Source organism: Lepidochelys kempii, chromosome 3, assembly GCF_965140285.1.
Source record: "Lepidochelys kempii isolate rLepKem1 chromosome 3, rLepKem1.hap1, whole genome shotgun sequence".
Taxonomy (NCBI): domain Eukaryota; kingdom Metazoa; phylum Chordata; order Testudines; family Cheloniidae; genus Lepidochelys; species Lepidochelys kempii.
This window is the reverse complement of record NC_136382.1, coordinates 92,422,543-92,447,463: the sequence shown is the minus strand read 5'-3', so window position 1 is coordinate 92,447,463 and position 24,921 is coordinate 92,422,543. Positions and strand designations below refer to the sequence as shown.

Here is a 24,921-nt window from a genome sequence, read left to right as displayed (position 1 = left end):
TCATCTGTTTCACTTTGCATTAGGTTTTCTAATTATCAAGTTAGAATGTCCATCTTCTCTCCAAGGTGGTACTTGTTCCTGGCCAACTTTGCCAGATCCCTTCCTAAAGACCAGAAGAAGCTGGCAAAGCCATGAAAGTCACTCTCCTGTTTTGGAAGGTTTATTGCAGGTGTCCTCATTTGACTTCTGTGATGCAGCAGCTTGAGCAGCGGCTTCAGCAATAGCATTAAGGTGATATTCATGACTGAGATCATCTGGCCTTGCATGAGAGATGAGAACATGTGTGGAAGACCTTCCATTGTGGGAGATGGTCTGTTTGTTCAAGAATGGATGAAATCCTAGAAAAGCTGAAGCGTACTAAGTTCAACAACTAGTATAGAGGGGTCTATCAGCCATTCAGAAGACGTTTTGATGTTCCTGCCTTTAGATATCATAAACCCAGAATATTAGTCTTCCACATTATCCTACTTCACGCAGAGATGGCAGTACAAGCAATCATCCTCTTAGCAATGGCTACAGAGGAGGAAAATTGTTAAATTTCATACAAAGGGCAAATCAACAGTTTCCTTGTCTTCCACACTAGGGCTTAGACCTCATGTTTGCTGAGACACCCAAGAGCATCAGATCAACCTTGATCCATACATGTTCCTCTCCTCTATTTGGAAAAGAAGACTTTCCCCACTCCTTCAACATCGGGCATGCCTTCACAACAGACAATTGGATCCTGAAATTATACAGAAAATTTATTCTATTCAGTTCAACACAATACATCCCCCCCAGTCCTCTTGTCCCTTCTCTCTTCAGGGACCTTTTCATGAGAGTCTGTTAGGAGCAGAAATCCAGTCTCTAATGTAAGCAAGGAGCCATGCAGAAGAATTCAAGGGAATTCCATGGAAAGGGTTTCTAGGCCAGATACTTTCCGATCCCAAAGAAAGATGGAAACCTTCTGCCTATTTTAGATCTGTGAAAAGTCAATCAATTAATTAGGGAGTTCAAATTCTTTGTGTTAACCCTGGCATCAGTTATGTCCTCCTTATCCACCCAAGATTGGCTTGAATCTTTCGGTTTTTAAGAAGTGTATTTTAGAATTATCAGACCTTCACATTACAAATACCTTCATTTCATCATACGAGAGGACCGCTTCCACTACAGAATCCTCCTTTTCCCCTGCTCAGGTGCATGTGAGTAGTCACAAAGTGTCTGTCTGCAGCAGCAGCACATCTAAGGTGACAGGGCATCCACATTTATTTCTATGTAGATGATTGGTTCATCAGTGGGGAGGACCCTTCAACAGTTACGGTACAGACATGATCCCTCTTCAAAAACTGAGGCTCAGAATAAGCTGAAAAAAATCACAACACCTGTATAGTCAATCCAGTTTATTGGGGAATTCTGGATTCTTGAAAAGCCATAGTCTTCCATCCAGAAGGAAGATTTATGAAAATCTTGATGGCAACAAAGACTCCACAAGAAGCCCTGTCAGTGAAGTATCCGCCTCAAGATGAGAACTGGCTAGCAAAGAATTATCTTCCAAATTTGGACAGCATGTTCTCCAAACTGACCATTCGGAAGGAGGTACTGTCATCCTTCAGTTGGTCAATTCAGCATCATAGTGTTTTGGAAGGAGTAACATTCAGCCCCCCAGCTTTGTTGACTATGATTGCCTCAAACGTTTCATATTTGGGATGGGGAGCTCCCTTGTACAACCTAACTGTCCATGGACATCCGAACCACTGGAAAAGGACTCTGCAAATGCTAAAATTAAGAGCATTCCATTTGGATTTCAAATCCTTTCTCCTCATCTGCAAGGCAAAGTCATCCATGTATCAACAGACACAGCAGCCGTGTTCTGTGTGAGCAAACAAGGGGCCCACTCCAGGCAACTGTGCAGAGAAACAGTGGCACTGTGCGACTGGTGCATCCAGCACCATATCTACCATATAGCCCTACATCTCATGGGCAAAGTCAACAGGATTGCAGACCAGTTGAGCAGAGACAGACGTGAACAGTACAAATGGTCACAAAATCTTAGTAGTAGATGAGAGATTCTGTCTTTGGAGCTATCCAGACATATACTTATTTGCAAGCAGATGCAATTCATAATGCCCAAGGTTTTGTTCAAGAACTGGAGTAGAAATCCAATTCATATCAGATGCATTTCTGCTTGACTGGGAAATAGGTCTCCTTTATACCCTTTCCCCCATTTATTCTCTCTCAAAGAGTCATAAGAAAAATAAGACAGAAAAAGCAAGAATAACCTTGATTGCCGCAGCACAGGTGAGACAACCAGCGTTTCCAGATCTTCTTCTTCTGTTCAGAGGGAACTATCGGTCTCTTCCACTAACCACAGATCTACTGACCCAGCAGAACAGATGTATTTACCAGCTGGACCCCAGTCTCTGCATTTGACAGCATGGACCATAGGATTGTGACAGACCTAGAAAAGTCCCACTCTCTTGAACTTTCTCGTGTCCTGATAAATTCCAGAAAACAGTCAACTCTCAGATGCTATGTTTTCAAATGCAAAATATTTTTAATCTGGCCCAATACTAACAACATGGTTTCAGAAACATCTTCTGAGTACTCCGTACCAGAATACCTACTTCTTTTAAAGTGATTAGAACTCTTTCTATATCATTCTTGAAAGTCCACTTAGCACACATTTCTGCACACCATGCATTTATTGATAATAAGACTAAATTCACACATGACAGAGTCAAGAGGTTCACGAAAGGAACAGTAAACATTTTCCTCCAGTAAAGAGCTAGCTCTGACTTGGGATCTTAACCTAGTACCTACTCAGTTCATGAAACTGCCTTTGAGCCAATGGGGTCACTTAGTTCTCCTTTCAATCAAAACAGCCTTCATTACAGCAAGCGCATCTGCTAGAATTGTAAGCAAGTTACAGATCCTCATGGCTGACCCACCATTCACTGTATTTCACAGGGAAAAAATCCTCCATCTGCATCCTAAATTTCTTCCCAAAGTTGTAATAGATTTTAACCTGACTCAGATCAATAACTTAGCAGTATTCTTTTTTAGACCTCATTCTCATTCAGATGAGGCAAAGCTTCATGCCTTAATTGCCAAGAAGTCACCAAAAGTTTTTATTTCATTTAGGGATGCTAATAATAAAGAAAACATAATTGCATCTCAACATTTGTCTAAATGGATTAGGTTTTGTACAGAGGAAAGCTGTTTTGTATAGTGGAAAGCTACAAAAAAGCTCTGCCCCTCTTCCAAGGGAAAATATGGTTTCCATGGCATGCCTCAAGGTTATCCCGATTTTAGAAACATGAAGAGCTACAACCTGGAGCTCTATTCACACTTTCACAAAGCACTACTCACTAGATCTAGCATTCTGGTCAGATGTTCAGTTTGGTAATGCAGTACTACAATCATTATTCAATTAGGACTGTGCATCTCAACTTACAGAGATTGTGGTACTGCTTATCTAACTATCCCATGAGTGGGAATGTGCTGAGGCCATTTGAAAAAGAAATGAAAGTTATTCACCAATCACCAGAATTATTTGAGATGGACTCGGCACATACATACTTTCCTCTTCCTCCTCACTTTCTTCTTCAGAGTGCTAATTTAAACTTTGAACCTTGAAGAGGCAGTGGAAGGAACTAAGGCAACAAGATTATCATGCCCCCTTTTTGTACCCTTGCCCTCCAAACATTTAGGAACAGTGAGGAAGGGAAAGGAGGTGGGATGACAGCACTCCAATGGGAACTGCTGCAAGAAGTTTCCACTGTCAGAGCTGCATCACTGGACATCACTTGGGTGGGAATGTGCAGAGTCCATTTGTAGGAATTTGGGTTACAGGTGAATAATCTTCATATCTGAGATTTTAAATGGTTGTTTTCTTTTTGTAGGTCACATAGGAATTCTTCAAGCTACACAGATGACACAGGAAGTTACAATAAGAGATTTGGAATCAGAAAAATCTAGATTAAAAGAGAAACTATCTCAGCTGGAAGAGGAAAGAAATCTATTGCAGAGCAAAACACAAAGTCTGGATGAAAGACAAAGGCAGCAGATTCTGGCACTGGAAAAGGTAAAACAACAAAACCAGTTCTTTTTATTTTAGAACAACAAAATAGAAGCCTTACAATTCTAACTGGAAATATTAATGAATTCTGAAATATCCTAACTCTTTTAAAAGACTGGAGTGACTAACTGACTGGAGCAGTGATAGCACATTACACTGCCCTGTGAGACACACATGGTACTGACAACTTTTAAAGTTACTAATGTAGATCATGTGCATTGCAGAGTTGAAGGTGATAGTTTCAGCTGAGATAAAGACAGAGAGGAGGCAGGTGCAATGTTATCCAAACTGATTTCTGGCATCTGTTGTGCTGCTTGATTCTTGAAGCAGATTGCCAGTAATCTTCCTATGTGTCTCATCTCCCATTGTGCCTCCGTGAGGTGGGAATGGGATTGAGGTCAAGGAAAAATTGAAAATCAGTAAGCCTTGAGAATGTACATGACATGGCAGATATAGCAAACTAAAACTTGAGCTAATGTATAATGGTTCTTTAATTGTTTCTTTCTGTTCCCACCAGTTAAGATGATGATGATGATATAGGTTACATATAAAGTAATGGAGTAGAGAAACGCATATTGGTTTAAACTGTTACATTGTTTGAACAACCTTCCTTCTGACTTTTGTCCTGAGAGAGCATCATAATAATGAATTTCCTCCTTGCCTCACTACACACCAGCACTGGTTCAAAACTAAAATAAGAAAGAAGGGCTAGTTTCCAAAACCATGTTTGTAGCTCAGAGAATAAAGAATTGGAAATTGCCTGTAGATCTGAAATTTGTCTGCTGTTCCTTTACAAGATAAAATAGAGCAAAAAAAGAGACAATAGATTTTAACTTCTTATACTTAGTCTATAATTAAATACCTTTTTGAGTATAGTTTAAAGATCTGGTTTAAGGGTATTTATTTTGTGCTACATATATATGAAGTATAATTGTTTTCGAGTATTTGTGTAAAACTTCTAGTTTTTCCTTTTTTTCTTTTTCTCCTTACTGAAATAGACAAACACTTAAGAATAGGTGATTTGGAATTTTTTTTGTCTGGCTTTTACAGAAGGTAAATGAAGCAAGGGAAACACAACGAGAGTATTATGAGAAAGAGCTGATAAAGCTGCAAACCAGATTGGAAGGGGAAGCTGCACAGTTAAATGAGGCTCATTCTAAGACCTTGGAAGAATTGGCATGGAAACATCACACTGCGATTGAGGCTGCACACAGCAATGCTACCAAGGAAAAGAAAAAGCTGCAGCTGGTAAGTTAGGAAGAAAACAAACCAGGTTCCAAGTAAGAAAGGGTGTTTAGCCAAACTATGATAAAATGGTGTATGCATATGTATAGCATGTATTAATTCCCTTATTTCATTAATTTCATTTTTAATCCCTAATTCTCCTAGGAGAGCTTGACTCTGGTACATCTGCATTTGTAAAGAATAACAAAGGGAATTATAGTGCTTTGGGGTCCTTTTATATACAACCATGCACACTGCAATTCCTAAATGAAATATGGACAAGTTGAGGGTGATATAGCAGTCCTAGTTGCATTAGCTGACTTGCTTATTGATTTAAATACACGTATACAGCAAAGCCATAGTTGCACCTTTTATGGTTAGGAAAAATAGTATATTAAAGATTACTCTACTCTTCAAACTTTTGTGGAAAAGTAAACGTACTTTTGACAAGATGCAGGAGCAATCTGTGTTGCCCATTGAACACATAGTTAATTTCAGGATAGCTTCCCCATGTCCTTGCACAGGTGCTTGGGGAAAGAACTATGGGCCTAATCCATAAATCAGTGAAGTCACTGAGTCTTTCCATATCCTCAGTGAGATGAGGATCTAGCTGTTTAGTAGGAGCTGCATGGCACACAGTGGAAGGAAAATGCCTTTGGTAGAGCTCCAGATCTAGAGTTGTAGGACTGGGTTGAACTTCAAAGTAAAGAGTTTTTGCTGCTGCATTATTGCTTTGTTAAAATATATTTCTTTGTTATGAACACTAAAGGAGAATAATTTCTCACTGAAACTGTTTTCCTTTTGTATTGAGTATTTCCAATATTTTTCAATGCCTACCTGTTCTGTATTGTCTGTGGATTTGGCCAATTAAAATATTTGTAGGCCTTATAGGTGGATTATTATTGTAGATTTTCTCAACTGTGCTTTGCTCCCGTCTACTTTCAGTGTTTTATTGTACTTGTTTTGTTTGTTTTTTGGTCTTATAAATTACTTTAGTTTTGATTTTGGAAGGTGTGCAGAATACACGGTGGTTCTTAAAATATTTTCACCAAGTCATTATATTGGCATAGAAAAGACCTTTATTTGTTAGCATGCAGTTGTTGACGGGGGAAGGTGGATTTGACTCCCTGGGAACAGAGAAATGTTAATGAGCTATGGAGCCTTTAAGCTGTAGGTTGCCAGTGGGAATCCAACAAAGATAGGTTGTTGCTGAAAGTTGTAGACCTCTAATGGTTGTTTAGTGGCCATTGTGAAATGAGAGAGACAGGGTAGCTGAGGCAATATCTTTTATTGGACCAGCTTCTGTTGGTGGAAGGTACAAGCTTTCAAGCTTCACGGAGCTCTTCTTCTGGTCTGGGGAAGGTAACCACAGTGTCTACACAAAATGCAAGTTGGGACAGATTGTTAAGCATAAGGAGTTGACACATGCTGTAGGAGACCATTTAAAATGAAGTGGGCAACTAGGGGTTAAAAATTGTTGTAATGAGTCATAAAAATAGTCTCTCTGAGTCCATGCTTTTCAGTGTCTAGCAGAGTTATGAATTTAAGTTCCTAGGCTTGCCTTTTGAAGGTGTTGAGCAGGTTTCCTTTGAGGATGAGGAAGGAGAGGTCAGCTATGGAGTGATTGCTTTGTGAAAAGTGTACACCACGGGTCGGCAACCTTTCAGAAGTGGTGTGCTGAATCTTCATTTATTCCCTCTAATTTAAGGTTTTGCATGCCAGTAATACATTTTAACGTTTTTTAGACGGTCTCTCTCTATAAGTCTATGTAACTAAACTATTGTCGTATGTAAAGTAAACAAGATTTCAAAATGTTTAAGAAGCTTCATTTAAAATTAAATTAAAATGCTGAGCTGAGGGTGGGAGAGCACTGAGTACAGAGCTGGGGGTGAAGGAGCAGACTGGGGATTAGGGTGTAGGGTCTGGCCAGGAGCTAGAATGAGGGAGGGAGGGCTCAGGGTTGGGGCAGGAGGTTTGCGTGTGGAGTGCTTACCTGGGCAGCTCCCATTTGGTGCAGGTGGGAATGTGTGGGGAGGTGGGGGTGCAGGAGCTCCCGTTTGGTGCTCAGGGTGGGGGTGGGAATGTGGGGGGTGCAGGAGTCAGGGCAGGGGGCTGGGGGCATGTGTGGGGGGTGCTGGAGTCAGGGCTGGGGTTGGGGGGGGGTGTAGGAGTCAGGGCAGAGGGCTGGGGGTGTGGGCTGGGGTCGTGGGGGTGCTCCCAGCCCTCTGCCCAGAGCGGCTCACGGCAGGGGGCTGGAGGGGATATGCCCCAATTCCACCCCCCGTCCCCAAGGCCCCGTCCCCACTTTTTCTCCGCCTCCTCCCCGGAGCAGTGAGTGCGCTGCGGCTCCGCTTCTCCCCGTCCCGTGCCAGGGCCATCAGCTGATCAGCGGCAGGGGGAGGAGGCGGGGCAGGAACGCAGCACGCAGGGGGAAGAGGCGGGGGAGGGGGGAGCTTGCCTGCCCTGCAGCAGCAGCCAGCAGGACCAAGCTTCTTCACCCCTGCCCCCCCTGGGGGGGGCAGGGGTGGAAAAGAGCAGGCCGGGGCAGGCAGAATTTTTAATGGCACGCTGCTGCCTGCTAGGGTCCCGGCCTGGGTTTGGCAGCGGGCTGAGCGGGGCCTGTGGCTGGGACCCAGCAGGCAGCAGCATGCCATTAAAAATCGGCTCGCGTGCCGTCAGTTGCCAACCCCTGGTGTACACCCATGGATGATATGGTGTTTTTGTCTTTTATTGTTTTCTGTGTGAATTCATTTGAGAGCATGATGATTGCCTGGTTTCACCCACACAGTTACCGTTGGGGCGTTGGCTCAACAGAGACACTGGTTTTATGGCTCATTACAACAATTTGTAACACTCTATTACCTGCAAACCCTTAATTGCCCACTTCATTTTAAGTGCTCTCCTATAGCATGTGTAAACTACTTATGCTTACCAGTCTGACCCAACTTTATATTTAGCTTAGACGCTCTGATTACCTTACCCACACCTGAAGAAGAACTCTTTGAAGCTCAAAAGCTTGTACTTTCCATCAACAGAAGTTGGTCCATTCCCCACTTACTTTGTCTCTCTCATGAGACCAATTTGGCTACAACAATGCTACAAACAACTTTGGAATATGAGTTATTGGTCCTGTGTCCGTGTCACAAATGTCCACCCTCATTGTGGGCTGACTTATTAGGGAACCTTTGCAGAGGATAGGGACTGAGTCAGCATAGAGACTGAACTACTGCCTAGTAAATACTGCCTGTCTCAAGTCTAACATGAGACAGGAAGTCTTTGCTGTCAGCTTTGCAAAGATATACTCTGCTGTGGCAAGGATAGAGGAAGGAAGACCCTGAGCATACTTTTGTAAAGAAAGTAGGAAGATAGTGAAAGGAAGTAAAAGACAAGAGGAGGAGGGAAAAGGAGTGACAGTAGGGTGAGGGGTGAAATATGTATTGAAAGGTTTATTTTTTTTATTGTAAATTGTATCTTTTAGTATGTTATAGGCAGAGCTGGTAGCACCTGTATTTAATATCTCTTGGCACCATTTTCAGTTGCTAATAACATTGCCAAACTTCAGTCATTAAAAGTGAAGTTTTCCATGCTGGGTGTCTACCTCAGGCTGAATTTTATTTTATTTTTTGTAAGTATCAGCAAAAAAAAGAAACCAATTCTGAGAATCAGATTGGGAAAAATGTATTGTTGCCCATATGAAAAAAAGTTAACTGTTTTCTTGAAAAGCTCTAGCGTCTTTGTGCTTGGGAAGAAGGTCTGGAAAATTGTCAGAGATGTTGCCCTAGTATCAGGGATGTGCCTTTTGTTATTCCAGTGAAAAGATGTCAAATTTAGACAAGTTATCATATATATAAGCCTTTGAAAAATCACAATTGGCACATGTTCAGTAGAGGCTGGCTAGGATTTTGCATCTAAATTCTTTGGATACTGTCTGCACTGAGCATGCTCCATCTCAGGGATGCTGGACTCTTTGCAATGGCTGCTGCTAGCTTCTATGACCAATGTGATGCTGGGCATCAGAACGGAGAGTGGAAAGACAGTCTCTCCGGTGCTCTCAATACCACTTCCCCTCCTCCTCCCTTCCCCCCCAGCAGTTTGGAACAAAAAAATCTGAATTAGCTGCACAGGGGACAAGAACTGAGCTAGAATGATGGAGTAGGCTTGGGACAAGGAGCTGGGGGAATTGGGAGATGGGGACTGAAACTAGCTGGGAAAAGAGTCTGGGAGGCGAGGAGGGGACAGAGACTGGGATTGAGAGCCCAGATGGGAGGAAAGATTGGGACTTGGAGAGGACATCTCAAATTGGGCATGCAAAATTCGTGGACACTTCTGACTTTAATGTTACTGTGTCTTAGTTCCCCATCTATAAAATGAGACTAATGTCTCCCCATCGCCTCACTGGGGTGCTGTGAAAATATATAAATTAATTTTTGTGAACCTCTGAGATACTATAATGATGAGCACTATAGAAAAGACCATAAGGAAATTAATAGTTCAAAACTTCAGAGCAGGGTTTGAATAGTGTGACTAAATAAAACCTGGGGCTACTCATTGAACAATAAGGATAAACAAAATATTGAATAGCTGCTTATTCAGTGTCCACCATCTATCATATACATAAGGCCCTACCAAATTCACAGCCCATTTTGGTCAATTTCATGGTCATAGAATTTTTAAAATAGTAAATTTCATTATTTCAGATATTTAAATCTGAAATGTTACAGTAAGTATAGATTTCCTGACCCAAAAGGAGGTTGAAGGGGGGGTGGGGTGTCACAAGGTTATTGTACGGGGGAGTGTCATGGTTTTGCCACCCTTACTTCTGCACTGCTGCTGGCAGCAGCACTGCCTTCAGAGCTTGACTGGTGGAGAGCAATGCCTGCGAGCTGGGAGCTCAGCCCTGAAGACAGCGCCACTACCAGCAGCTAACACTCTCTGGCCAGCCAGTGCTGAAGACACTGCAGAAGTAAGGGTGGCAATACTGTGACCCCCCGCCAACAGTAACCTTCTGACCCTTCCCCCCACAACTCCCTTTTGGGTCAGCCCCCAGTTTGAGGAAACGTTGGTCTCCCCTGTGAAATCTGTATAGTGCAGGGTAAAAGTACACACACACAAACAGATTTCACGGAAGAGACCAGATTTCATGCTCCGTGATGTGTTTTTCATAGCCGCAAATTTGGTAGGACCCTACCTATGCACTAAATGAGGCAGAGATCCTGTGGAGAAAATAGTATGTGATTATGTAATTTAAAGGTTTATAATACATATTCACAAGGGGGCCAACTTAATTCTGTTATTTCTAACTTGTGAGTGACTTGACTTTGCAACTTTAATGTTATTGTAATGTAATTTTTGGACCGAGTAGATTTAAAATATGTTGCACTGAGATTTCAGCTAGGACTCTTTAATCCTTCAGAATGTTTTGTTTTTGTTTTGGGTTTTTGGTTTTTGGTTTTTTTTACTTTGAAGGCTTTCAGCATGTTTGTGACTTGAAGTTTATTAAAAGCCCATTTTGCTGCTGTTACATTTTTGTATGTTAAAATAATTTTGTAACATTGCATTATTATATGCTGGAATAATGTTCCATTTTGTCACATTCGTGTCCAAAATATTAATAAAAAGCTAGTCTTAAAAATAACTAGTTTTTTTTAAAGAGTAACAATTCTGGCACAAACATATATGGCATAGGTTTATGAAACAGTGATGTAAGTCACAGATTGACAGATGCAGAAAGGCACACATGCAATTTATTATTTATTAATATTTCATTTTCTAATATTTATGGTGTTGTTCAAGCTGGGGCTTCTTATTAAAATCAGGGCCTTCTTAGGCTAAGTGCTGTATAAACCTGGATATAGATGCAGTCCTTGCCCCTCAAAAATTGTAATCTAAAAATGTAAGCTAAGTATCAGGGGGAGGGGTGAAAGGTAGACCGTCAAATACATACATTTTCATTACATGAATATCATTTTAGATATGTGGGTATGTTTGCTGGGTTTTTTTGGTTTTATAATGACATAAAAATTATTTACTTTCCCCAACTGCAGCTCAGCTGCCTGTCTGACCCCTCAGCATAGACTTTAAGGTTTTACTGCTTCCTCTTCTGCATTTTATATAGAAATTAAATACTATGTTATCAAATTTAAAACTCATGTTTGACGCAACTTAAGGTCCCTGAGTTGGTGGAGCCCACGTATATGGGAGACTGAGAGTCTACATTTTTGAATGCTAAATTTACTGCAAAGTAATGATGGTATTATAAAAGGAAGTTTTACATACTATTCTTTTTATCTTATCAACAAGGGATGTGGACTAGAAAGTACACAAAAAAGCCATGATCTCCAGAATAACAGGCAAAACTTACCCTGATTATAATTCTCTTTGAGATAAGAGAGTTCTTTCTAGGAGTTAAAAGCTGTCGTATTTCTGGAGGAAAACAAACTCTGGTTTTCTTTTTAATACGGTACACCTTTGACATGTAATGACTACTAAGAATGGATGTAATTTTTCTGTTTTGTTCTTCTGGTTTTTTAAGGAGTTGGAGCAGCAATTTGAAAAGGAGAAACTACATCTGGAAGGGGATAAGAATCAGCTTAGACAGCAGCTGGAAAATATGAGGGAAGAACTGACTACAAAGCTGACTTCAGCCAATCAGGAGGCAAGAATTTTCTTAGTCAAATTAGCTCACTGTCATATGCATTAGCCCACATTTAATCAGTAATGATAGCTTATTCAACTGATTTTGTGAATTAGATATTGGACTGAGCCCATGCTGTTGGGCCTTTTTTACCTCATTGTCTGTTTTAACATGAGTATTCCCAAAATATAATTCACTTGACCACTGTCAAAGTATGATTTTTTTTTCTTTTACAATATATTTTCTTACAAATTAGTGTAGCAAAAGGAAAGGAAACTAAGGTACAAAACGATCATGTAAACAGCTCCATTTATCTCTACTCTGCTCATGTGCAAATCAAGTACTTACTAAATTTCCATGCACAAAATACTTCAAGAGGTAATTAAAGAGAAAAGGCCAATCTTTTTGGTAACCCAATTTTTTTATAATTTGTTTGCTGTAAAGTGTGGCTAATTTCACAGCATGCAGATGCTTTTTAAAGTTTCCTGGGAAGGAAGAATTCAACTCTTATTTCCAATAATAAAATTATCCATTATGATACAATATATAGTCATGTATTCCAGACTACCTAATGATAGTTTTAGTTTGTATTTAAAATGTGACAAATTGGTGGTTTCCGTCAATTTCTTAGTGAGTAAGTGTCTGCCTTACAGTTTACATCCAACCAAGTCTTGGCAGAGAAACTCCCAGAGATGGTTCTTTCAGGTCAGACATATTCTATTGTTCCATCAGTATATGGAATTTTTTGCCCTGTGTCAGCAAAATACTTAAGTACATTCTTAAGTCCCATTGACCTCACTGTTCAATGGGATTTATGTCCTTTGCTGAATAGGGATGGACTTAACATATGTGCACCAGGGCTTTGCTGAATTAGGAATTTGCACCGTTATTTCTCATGTTGTATCGATTCTGTGGACCAGAGAAGATGCCTCTCTAATTCTAACCGTGTGCAACATCAAAAAACACTAAATTCACTGTTTGTTTTTTAAAAACAGAACTGATTACTTTTGGATGACAGTACAGGATGCAGAATTATAAATTTGTATATTAAACATGTATATTTAGCTATATCTTTCTCCCTACATCTGGTACATCTTCAGCCCCTTTTGAACCTCCCATCTTCAAAGTTCATCAATGTTGCTGTTTAATCAGTCATAAATGTCACTACTGAACAATGCTTATCATTGCCGGACACTCCTCGGCTCTGGCACTACTGAATAGTTATGGGAATGAGTATCTTTGCCAGTAGTTCAAGCCTTTTGAGATTGGGAATGGAAGCTCGATCTCTCTCTTGCCAGTTTGAAGGAGTACCAGAATGCCACTGACCTGGCTGCTTTAATTTTATCTCAGTGTAAAAATTATTTTCAAGTTGCTAACATGATCACTTGTGGTATTTGTTTATTTTGCCACTTCAGTAGAAAGCCTCCTTATCTCCCTTTTGTCCTCCTACAGCGGCACTTTCATGCTATCATTCCAATTTGTTTTTCTTATTTCTGTTTTAATGATTGTCTCTAGTAACATAAGCTAAAACCTTCTATATTAAATTTAATTCTTACATTTTTTGCTAATGTGTTCCTATCCAGGTGGCAACTAAGTAGAGTGGAAAGAGCTGAAATTTTTATTTAGTGAGACTTCACCTTCATTATCCAGGTGCTACCGAACAGGGAATATAATTCACATTTCAAAACCGATTGTCATTCTTTATTCAGAAAACATAAATCCAATCCACTAGAGTAGCTAGTGTAGTTTATTCTAGGTTTTCCTTTTTTGTCTTAACTTAGTAAGTACAAGACACTGGTGCTCTGCTTACAACAATAATTTACTTCTAGACTTTCATAGGCAAAACTGGGAAAGGGTTTGTAAGAGGTAGAATACTGCATTTATTTTCTGTAATTAGTACAACACTGAATATTCACTGATGCAGAAGAATCTTTCTTGTGAAATGCCAGTTCCATCCTTTTATTGTGTCTCTAACATTCCTGTTCATATGTTTACATTTTTTAAATAATATTTTGGCTCTTTACATAAAAGGAGGTATATATTTATTACCCTTTCTCTTCATAATGCCATCTGTCTGTTAGTCATGGCCAAAGATGATAACTCACTCGTGACCCTAGGATGTTCATAAAGACAGGCAATGTGGGTGAAGTAATATCTTCTTTTGGACCAATTTCTGTTGGTGAAAAAGACAAGTTTTCAAGCTTACAGAGAGATCTTCTTCAGGTCTGGGCTCTGTACAAGAAGAGCTCTGTGTAAAATCATAAGCTTGTCTCTTTCACCAACTGAAGTGGATCCAATAAAAGATATTACCTCACCTACCTTGTCGCTCCGTTGTTCTAGGACCCATATGGCTACAACAACACTGCAAACATAGAGATCACATGCAGTCCCAGGTTATTGAAGTGTTACAGTTTCATCATATATCTGTGTGCTACAGAGTGTGAAAACTTGTTGATATGTTAAAGAAGTGTTGAAATGTGAAGGTGGTAAGCAGCAACATATACATTTACAGCAGGAACAGCCGGCCTACCAGATTATGAAATTGGTATAGAATCAAGTAATACAGTATCTTGAAAGAGCTTATTATAAGAGAGTTCCATAATTTCAAAACACCATCATTTGTAACACACAATTCATTGATAAGCAATTATCTTTTGGTAGCTTTGAATAACTTAGGACCTACTGGGGGGGAAAAAAGAGACCAACATGTGACTACTTCTGTATTTAGTATTGTAGAAGTGCCAAATAATTAACTTTTGTGTCACCATTTCAATTATAAACAAGTATTGTCAGGGGTTTCTGAGAAAGTAGTAAAAAGTTGTTTCAAACTGAAACTTTAAAAACCAGGTATGCAATATATCGGAAGCAAATGTATCATTATACTTTAAATTTTTTGTATTTAATGTTTCGTGGGAAACAGTTAAGAAAACAGAGTTGGTCTTACTGTTTTTGAGCAGCCCTGCAAAATAGTAGTGTGCCATTCATCTCTCTGCAAAATATAAACAATTTATTTCCTCCACGGTAACACCATTATACCCAGGGCAGAACTATGGATTTTGGATAAGGTTATGGAACATTTCTTTGAAATACACCCTGAACTTAACTGACTCTTTTTACTCTGTGTGTGTGTGTGTGTGTGTGTGTGTGTGTGTGTGTGTGTGTGTGTGTGTGTGTGTGTGTGTGTGTGTGTGTGTGTGTGTGTGTGTGTGAGAGAGAGAGAGAGAGAGATGGTAGTAGAAAGCGGGCATCTTTAAGTTCTGTCCTGTACTTTCCTGTTACAGAAGTGGAGCCCAGATGATTGTTCCTTCAGCATTAGCTATTGGCTTAATTCAGTTCATATTGGTTTAATGTTTCAAAGATATCTTTGCAATGAAAATGGAAACTTTTTTTTTAATTCAAGTTTGAGATTCACATGTATCACCAAATCAGAGGGCCCATTGTCACAGGCTATGTGAGGCTGAAACACTAGTGCTCTACACAAAATCAGAAATATCTTGCATCTATCGATTAGATAATTTGTTAAAATAGGACAGAAATAAAAGAAGAAATATACTTGTTTTTGGAAGTTTTCAGAAATTGCTTGCTGTTTTCTAACATGATCTTTGCCATTTTTTGCTGCTAGTCACAACTGATCCTCTGTGTATCTTTTATTTCATAATATTTATAAAGAGACCAAGTTATTGACAATTAAAAATAAGCTACTGTGTATAAAAAGTAATATATGTTAGAAAAGGAGAGAGAGAATGAGAGAAGAGAAACAGCTCTTTTGGTTCTGCCTCTTATATAATAAAGTATATTATATGTGCCATTTTTGTTTTAATGTTTTATTTCTTTAGCTTGAGCTCCATCAGTATTAACTGAAGACATTTCTCCATAGCTTTTGACAGACAAGCAGCTTTACCGACGAAAATAAGGCCTTCTGGTACCTCCTGTTTCTGCTCTTTACTCATCTCAGCACTTGTCTTTCTCTTTCTGCTTTTTTTTGTCTGCCTCAAAGAGTCAGATATGTATAGAGCACTTACGTTCTTCAGTTTTTTATTCATCTTCCTTTTTTCTCAATTTAATTTTCTTAGCTGCATCTCTAATGACTGAAATAAAGAAGGTAATTGAAAAGAAAGCAGTTAAGCAGAAAAACCCTTGCCTTATAGTTTGAGCTTATCCTTGGCCACCTTGGAAACACTTTTTACTTCCTGCCTCAAGGCCCTGTGTAGCCCTCAAGGACCTGGGCAGATAACCAACTCCTTACCCAGAATCTGAGGCAAAGTGAATATTACTACAAGGAGGTACCAGTGGAAAAGCCTGATACATTTTTTTTTTAACCGATGGTCCAGGGCAGATGAGAGACTAATGCAGTTTTCCTGTTATATTGGGCTTTTTAAAAAGTCCCGTCCCACCAAGAGAGAGAACAGTTAGTGTTCTTCAACTGTAGATCTCAAAGTGTTGTACAAAGGTGGATATGTATCATTATTTCCATTTTATATTTGGAGAAACTAAGGCACAGAGAGGTGAAGTTACTTGCTGTGTGACACTGAACAAGTCAGTGCAACTTTCTGTGCCTCAGTCTCTCCATCTGTAAACTAGGGGTAATGATACATTTGTGTAATTGGTTCACCAACTTTGATAGTAGTGCTGCTATAGACTCTCTGTCTTTGCCTGTCAGTGCCTAGAGAGTTGATTCTAGAAGAAACCTATAGTTGGGAACATAAGGGACAGAAAGTAGTTTCTCATCAGCGACATCCTAATCAGGGATCCCTGAATGTTTGCTTTTTTCTGAAAGGGCTAAGAGAATTTTCACAAACTATAAATATTGACTGGACTTGAGCAACAGCACTAAACTTTTTCCATGGTGCTAATATAGTTCCTGAGTTTGTGCTTTGTTGCTTGAATTGCAACCAGAGGGCAGTGCTGAAACTACAGTAAACAAAGCTTAATTATTCAGACTGAAATTTCTCTAGGATACCAAGGTTAATGCTATGCCTCTTGCAAGGACCACGGATGTTCAGGGCTTCAGTTTTACATTTTTGACGTTGCACTCTATATGATTTTATGAAAATATGCTAATGAGTGTGAATATAATGTAACTGGAATATGCTTCATGCAAAAGGTCTCTTGCAAGGTATCATTACAAAGCTTATCTACTGAGTCTTCATCCTATTTGTATGAATGTATCATTCTTGTATCTAGGAAACTAGGAATATAAAATATAACTCTGAGGTCCTATTGTAGTTATACAAAGTGTGGACCATTAGTGGTGGTTTAGAATCTTGATGGCTCCCATCAATTAGGACAATTGACTGTAGATGGCTCTGTTTACTTGCAAGTCTTCTTGTGAGTTAGGCCAGGAAGAATGAAGGCTTGGGGTCTCACAGGAAATGTGACCATGTCATCTGGAACTGGAATCCATCTTAAACCTGGTGTTTTTCCATTTAGAAGGAGGGGTGGGGACCCAAAGAGACAAAAGATTCCCGCCTTGTGCCAAAGGTATATAAGGGGGTGGAACAGATCAAAGGGGATTCCAGTCATGAGAAATCCCCTAGCTACCATCTGAGCTGGAACAGGGACTGTATCAGGGAGAAGGATTGGGCCCAGACTAGAAAGAAGTCTAGTCTGTGAAAGAAGCTTATTGGAACATCTCTGAGGGTTTCTTAATGTATTAGGCTTAGACTTGTGTTTTTTTGTTTTATTTTGCTTGGTAATTTACTTCGTTCTGTCAGTTATTACTTGGAACCACTTAAATCCTACTTTTTATATTTAATAAAATCACTTGTTACTTATTAATTAACCCAGAGCAAGTAATTAATACCTGGAGGAGCAAACAGCTGTGCATATCTCTCTATCAGTGTTATAGAGGGCAAACAATTTGAGTTTACCTGTATAAGCGTCGAGTAAAACGTATTTATTTGAGGGTTGGATCCCATTGGGAACTGGGTATCTGGGAGCTAGAGACAGGAGCACTTTCTGAGCTGTTTTCTGTTAAGTCTGCAGCTTTTGTGGGACGTGGTTCAGACCTGGGTCTGTGTTTGCAGCAAACATGGTTTAAATAGTTAAAATGGTTAAAATAGGTCAATGAAGGGGGTGGAATTCCCGGTGTCTGTTGCTTGGTCAGGGGCTTTTCTGAACAATTCACTTACTCTCATCACTTTTATTCCTTTGGCTGCTCCTTTTGCTGTAGTGTAAGTTCCTCTTGGTGATTCTCCTGTTCCCCAACCTTCCACTCAGCTTCTGCTCAGACTCTGGGGCAAGAACCAAGTTTCACCCTTTCCCTCTGTCTTGTTGCTAGTCTTTTGACAGGGGATGAAAGTCCCCTTGGCATTTCACCTGTTCCCTGCTGCACTCGGTCATGATTGTTGCTGCTTCTGCGGGGGCTCTCCTGAGTACTTCACCTGCTAATCCTTTCCCCCCACCCTCCTTGTAGCACCTACCCCTGGGGCCAACATGCCCCGTGTTGTACTCTCACTCTGCTGTCTAAAGCTGCCAGGTCCCAGGGGTCCCCTTGGTGTCATGCTTTCCATTCAGTCTTTTTTTGCCTTAAATTCGTTAATACAACAGCACTGAACTATGACACCATGCTGACAAAAAGGGAGACCAGGCTCAAGAGGAGTAGAACAGCACCTGCTATGCTTTCATAGTGAGAAGGAGGACTGGGAGTCGAGCAACAGCGAAACGCGGGAGGAGAAGGAAGGACTGAGCTAGCAGCTGAGAACAAGACCACATTTGGTCAAAATGAGAGTTGGGGACAGGCAGGACCTGATTGCAGGTGCAAAGTGGCCCGGGCAGTACCAAAGTCCAACCTATTTTTCACGTGTTCTTATCTCAATTCTTCACTATGTATCCCTAGCTCAGTCCCTAAATTCCACACCCCATTTCAGAGCACCGCTACTTCTTCTGCTTTTACTGCTTGCCTGGGTGCCACCCTGGCAGTCTACCCCCCAAAACAGTCTAACACGAGCCCCTCCTATTTGTATTCTGTAAAATTTTTCACAAAATGTTTCAAAGTGCAGGTTTGGATACCTTTTCCTTTAAAGGTGTTCAGTTGTTAATCTTACAAATACTGTAAATTTAAATATATAGGAGGAATTCTGCCTGTCAAGGACATGAAAGTAGTCGTATTAAAGAGAAAATAGGTTGCATGGACAAAAATTGATTTACAAGGAAGAGAATAGTATTCACTAAAGCAAAACTCTTTGTATACACAGGGATCAAAAACCCGTGCCTGGCCCTGGCTTGTGGGGCTCTGACTCCACGGTTAAAAATCACTGTGTAGGTGCTCAGGCCCATGCTGAAGCCCAAGCTCCAAGACCCTGCAAGGGAGGAGGATCCCGGATCCTGATCTCTAGCCTGAACCCAAATGTCTGCACGGCGATTTTTTTAGCCCTGCAGCCTGAGCCCTGCCAGCCTGAGTCAGCTGACCTGGGCCAGCTTTTGCCATACGGTGGGTCTTTTATCCCTGTGTAGACGTATCCTTAGAGTGAAAGATATGAGGCTGATTTTGTTTAGTTCCCACTAGTAATGATTATGAAAATATTGTATCTCTTTATATTGTAGGTGTGTCGTCTACAAGACCAAGTAAGAAAAAGTGAACAGGGCCTTGGTGCTGCAGAAGGACACATCTCCAATCTTCAAGAAACCCAGGAAATACTCCAAAAAGAACTAGAGTTATCCAAAGCAAGGCTGAGAGAAACCACAGAATCATTGTATAATATTGAGGTAACCACATGATGGGAAAGCAAATGATTTAAAACACAATTACAGTGTTTACTGACTGTTTTTTAAACATCAAGACCTGGTTTAATGCAGTGGTTCTCAAAGCTGGTCCGCCGCTTGTTCAGGGAAAGCCCCTGGCATGCCGGACCAGTTTGTTTATCTGCCACGTCCGCAGGTTCGGCCGATCGTGGCTCCCACTGCCCACGGTTCGCCACTCCAGGCCAATGGACATGGTGGCCGTCCTTCCCACAGCCCCCATTGGCCTGAAGCGGCAAACTGCTGCCAGTGGGAGCTGCAATCGGCCGAACCTGCGGACACGGCAGGTAAACAAAGCGGCGGACTGGCTTTGAGAACCACTGTTTTAATGGGAATATTAAAGAAGTGGCTTCATATAGCCCTATTAAAAAAAAAATGCTGATTTCCTTTTTTTTTTTTTTTCATTTCAAGGCTTAGAACATAAAAATTAGATATGAATATTTCAAGAGGTCATTTCTATTATTAACTGAGTGTTGCGACAAATACATCTTTCTCTAGCTAATTGAAATTGTACTGTAAACAACTCCGAGTAGCTTTATTAGAGCTAGAATTTTGTGTTTTACTCTTGTTGGTTTTCATTTCATGTGCGCTCAAACCATGAAATAACAAACATTTAATTGACATGTCCTTTTTTAAAATTTTCTTTTTAAAAGTGGAAGATATCCCTAAAAGACTGAGTAAGAAAGCTTCAGAAAGCAAATGCACAGAGGTTCACAATTTCTGTAAAGTGAAAAAAGGTGTTAAGGATATTCTTCTCTTGAAACTAAATTCAACAAAAAACAGTAGTACTGTTTGGTGAACCTCTGACTTAGTCTGCTATATAAACATATAATTTATTTTTTGTTGTTTTGTGAACTAAATTTGCTGTAGGATTTGCATCTTAAATTATGTATGTGCTTATGTATGTGAAAATACTCTTTGTCCCCTCAGTTAATTTCCTTTTAAAACCTACTGAGGCCTTACAGAAATGTAGGCTATTTAGAGACCAATTTGCTTATTGTGTACTGTCATATTTTCTTTCCATTTACGGTTCTTGAAAAGGAAAACAGCATTTTCAGTATTTATTTGTTTTTGTTGTTTTTTCCCTATCTGAAATCATAATTCTCTATTTGTGATGTCATACGTGGTTGCTATGGAAAATATCCTTTACATAGTAAATCTTTTAGGTAAATGCTTAAACGTGAATAATCCCATCCCCTATCTGGCAGAATAATAGTCTTTGCCAAGGTCCAATGTAAAAGATTGCTAGTTTAAGCCTAGCATCTTTTTTTGTCCCAACCTGTAACATTCAGATAACCACTGTTCATTCAGAAAGAATAAGCATCCGAAATTTAAATGTTCACATTTAAGAAATGGTTAATACTAGCAATTGTCTCAGCAAGTTTTAGAATGTATTCATTAGAGCAGGGCGAATACTGCAAAAAATGTCCCACGAATATTCATTTAAAAAAAACTCTGATACTCTCCACATGCCTCATGTGTTGGCTTTTCATAAATAAAGCAAACACTGCTGGCAGGAATGTTTATTGTAACTATGAAGTTTAAGCAAATATTACAAAATATTACAAAATGTTCAAATGAATTTTGAATTCCTGATTACAAGTGTCCACCACAAAAACCTGATTCTTATAATTATGCCTGGCCAGGTAAGGAACAGAAAAACATACCATGTGAACTTTGTATCTGATCAAAACAGCTCAAATGTTGAATTTCAAGTGCTGAATACTTCCAGCCAACTATTTTGCATATGATACATACAAACAAACATTACTTGCATAAATGATTTCTTGAAAAATTTCAAATAAGTAATAAATTTAAGAAAATATTTTGTCAGAAATATGACAGAAGTATAATTCAGGGAGCTCAAATATTTGTGGAGCTGAAAATAACAATGAAAACAGTCTTCATTAGGAGTCAGATTTTTGAATTATTTTATTAATTATTTTATACTTTAATCATGTTATAATAAGGCACCTGTAAACAAGTGTTTAATGACCAAAAATGTCAATGCTGGCAACACTGGCAGGAATTTTATTTTGATTCAGAGAAAGATTTCTGTTCAAAATACTTTTTTGCAGCTGCTGAGTCTCCATTATAAAGTTTGTATTTTCAGGGGGAACTAGAACAGGAGAGACAGCAGCATGAAGCAAAGATTTCTGCTATGAGGGAAGAGGAGAAGATGAAAGTTGACAGAATGGCTCGTGACCTAGAAATAAAATGGACAGAAAATCTTCGGCAAGTGTTTTTTCTTTGTTTTAAATAGGAAAGAAAAGCATGCATTAAATGAAACAAGTCATTATTAATGCAATGTACAAGTACAGCAAATATTTTTGTAATTATATAAGCATTTCAAATTCACTTCTCAATAATACTTGTTAATTTTTATTTTTATGAAAGGCTAGATCATGTTTTAATTATATTACTTTTTCTTTCAGACAGGAATGTAGTAAACTTCGTGAAGAGTTGAGGCTTCAGCATGAAGAGGATAAAAAGGCCGCCATGACTCAGCTCTTGCAACTGAAAGAACGTGAAAAAAATGCTGCTAGGGATGGCTGGCAAAAGAAGGTAGAAGATCTTTTAGACCAGGTAACTAGAACGGCTAGTTAAGTATCAAAGGAAAGTTATAATTTGGATTTAGGCTGCTGATGGTTTATTACTGACTAATTGTATGAAAGCAGTATAAAACTTGTCTCTAGGCTTAATTTGGATGATAACTCATTAGAGATTACTCAGTAATAACAATACTGATTTAATGTGAAAACCTTTCTTACTCATTAAAATGATGAGAAAGAGTATACTCTTTTTTTTCCTTGTGGTACTAAACATGAGGAAACTGTTTTCATTTCTTTGGTATTCTTATCCACGCTCTGTGGATTTATGCCTCTCTACCTATTAATGTTTCTTGTTGTAGGTATTTATGTATGTTTATATTGCTTAGTTAGTTTTGTAATTATTTGGAGGTATCATACATGTTTACATTGATGGTACAGTAGAAAACATGTAAAAAGTCAAAATTTGCCAATTACCAGTATCACCACACATTTACTGCACCTATCTCCTGCCCTAAATATGGGGGAAACTATCGTAATCTCAGATACTACTGTGTGGTAATTTTTGATAAATGCTGGCTTTTTAATTGCAGCTACTGTGTGTATTCATGCTAATATTTACTATAATAAAGTGCTTTCCCCCTGTTAAATCATTCACACAAATTCTTTGTTTTATACTTTTTTGCAATGCCAGTAGTGAAGTAGCATTGAGTTGATTGAGTACTTGGATGAAAAAGACAGATAAAAGAAGGCCAAACATAATTTTAGTGACAGAAAGGAATAGCTTTTTGGAAATGATTTAGTAAACACATGTTATTTTTGTGTCTGTATGGTGACTGCTTTAGCTATGGCTTCAACTTTGAGAGCACAAAAACTTAAGTGTGCAGCTTTGTGCACACAATTAATTATGGGTGCATATGTTAGTATTTCCCCATCTAATTACCTGATTTTATACACTGTGGGAAATTTGTTTGTCAGTGCTATAATTTGTGCCCATAAAAGTGGAGGCTTCTGAAAATCTTGACCTAAATTATCTTTTACAGCTTGGATGTTATCAAGGACTTTTGCTTGTCTCATTTTTAAGAGTTCATTCTCATTTTGAGTAGTATTATTTTTGAAGACTCATTTACTCCCATTTTTTCAGCTTGTAAGTGGCACATTCTCAATTACATTCCCAAAAGCAGCTCAATTTAAAAAGTGGTACATCAGCCAAAACATGCTAAACTTTGTGTTTTTTTTTAATTTGTGTTAAAAATACTTTAATTATATTTAAGATACTTAACAAAATGTGTTGTAATTAGGGTTCCCAATTAAATCGCAGTTAATTCACGCAATTAAAAATAATTAATCGCAATTAAAAAATTAGTCGCGATTAATCGCAGTTTTAATCGCACTTTTAAACGATAGAATGCCAATTGAAATTTATTAAATGTTTCTGGATGTTTTTCTACATTTTCAAATATATTGATTTCAGTTACAACACAGAATACAAAGTGTGCAGTGCTCAATTTATATTACTTTTGATTACAAATATTTGCACTGTAAAAATGACAAACCAAAGAAATAGTATTTTTCAATTCCCCTAATACAAGTACTGTCATGCAATCTCTTTATGGTGAAAGTGCAACTTACAAATGTAGATTTTTTGTTTGTTGCATAACTGCACTCCATAACAAACTTTAGTGCCTACAGTCCACTCAGTCCTACTTCTTGTTCAGCCAATTGCCAAGAGAAACAAGTTTGTTTGTATTTACAGGAGATAATGCTGCCCGCTTCTTACTTACAATGTCACCTGAAAGTGAGAACAAACGTTTGCATGGCACTTTTGTAGCCAGCATTGCAAGGTATTTACATGCCAGATATACTAAATTTTCATCTGCCTCTTCATGCTTCGACCACCATAGAATCATAGACTATTAGGGTTGGAAGAGACCTCAGGAGGTCATCTAGTCCAATCCCCTGCTCAAATCAGAACCAACACCAACTAAATCATCCCAGCCAAGGCTTTGTCAAGCCGAGCCTTAAAAACCTCTAAGGATGGAGATTCCACCACCTCCCTAGGCAACCCATTCCAATCATTGACCACCCTCCTAGTGAAATAGTGTTTCCTAATATCCAACCTAGACTTTCCCCACTGCAACTTGAGACCATTGCTTCTTGTTCTGTCATCTACCACCACTGAGAACAGCCTAGCTCCATTCTCTTTGGAACCCCTTTTCAGGTAGTTGAAGGCTGCTGTCAAATCCCCCCTCACTCTTCTCTTCTGCAGACTAAATAATCCCAGTTCCCTCAGCCTCTCTTTGTAAATCATGTGCCCCATCCCCCTTATAATTTTTGTTGCCCTCTGCTGGACTCTCTCCAATTTGTCCACATCCCTTCTGCAGTGGGGGGACCAAAACTGGAGGCAATACTCCAGGTGTGGCCTCACCAGTACCAAACAGAGGGGAATAATCACTTCCCTCGATCTGCTACTAATGCTCCTGCTAATACAGCCCAATATGCCGTTGGCCTTGACAACAAGAGCACACTGTTGACTCATATCCAGCTTCTCGTCCACTGTAATCCCCACGTCTTTTTCTGCAGAACTGCTGCTTAGCTAGTTGGTCCCCAGGCTGTAGCGGTGCATGGGATTCTTCCTTCCTAAGTGCAGGACTCTGCACTTGTCCTTGTTGAACCTAGTCAGATTTCTTTTGGCCCAATCCTCCAAATTGTCTAGG

At 39.3% G+C, this 24,921-nt stretch overlaps 1 protein-coding gene across 9 annotated transcripts in view; it reads left to right on the top strand.

The window, feature by feature from the left end:
- The window catches only part of FAM184A (family with sequence similarity 184 member A), a 167,950-nt gene that overhangs the window by 82,228 nt on the left and 60,801 nt on the right, over positions 1-24,921 (top strand). For all 9 annotated transcript variants that reach the window (XR_013635563.1, XM_078852182.1, XM_078852183.1 and 6 more), the window contains exons 4-9: positions 3,882-4,063; positions 5,108-5,305; positions 11,814-11,936; positions 19,461-19,622; positions 21,769-21,890; positions 22,091-22,241. Coding sequence is in view for 8 of the 9 variants with exons in the window: in XM_078852182.1 (XP_078708308.1) it covers positions 3,882-4,063; positions 5,108-5,305; positions 11,814-11,936; positions 19,461-19,622; positions 21,769-21,890; positions 22,091-22,241 (938 nt within the window). In the remaining variant the exon portion in view is untranslated. The remainder of the gene's footprint in view (positions 1-3,881; positions 4,064-5,107; positions 5,306-11,813; positions 11,937-19,460; positions 19,623-21,768; positions 21,891-22,090; positions 22,242-24,921) is intronic.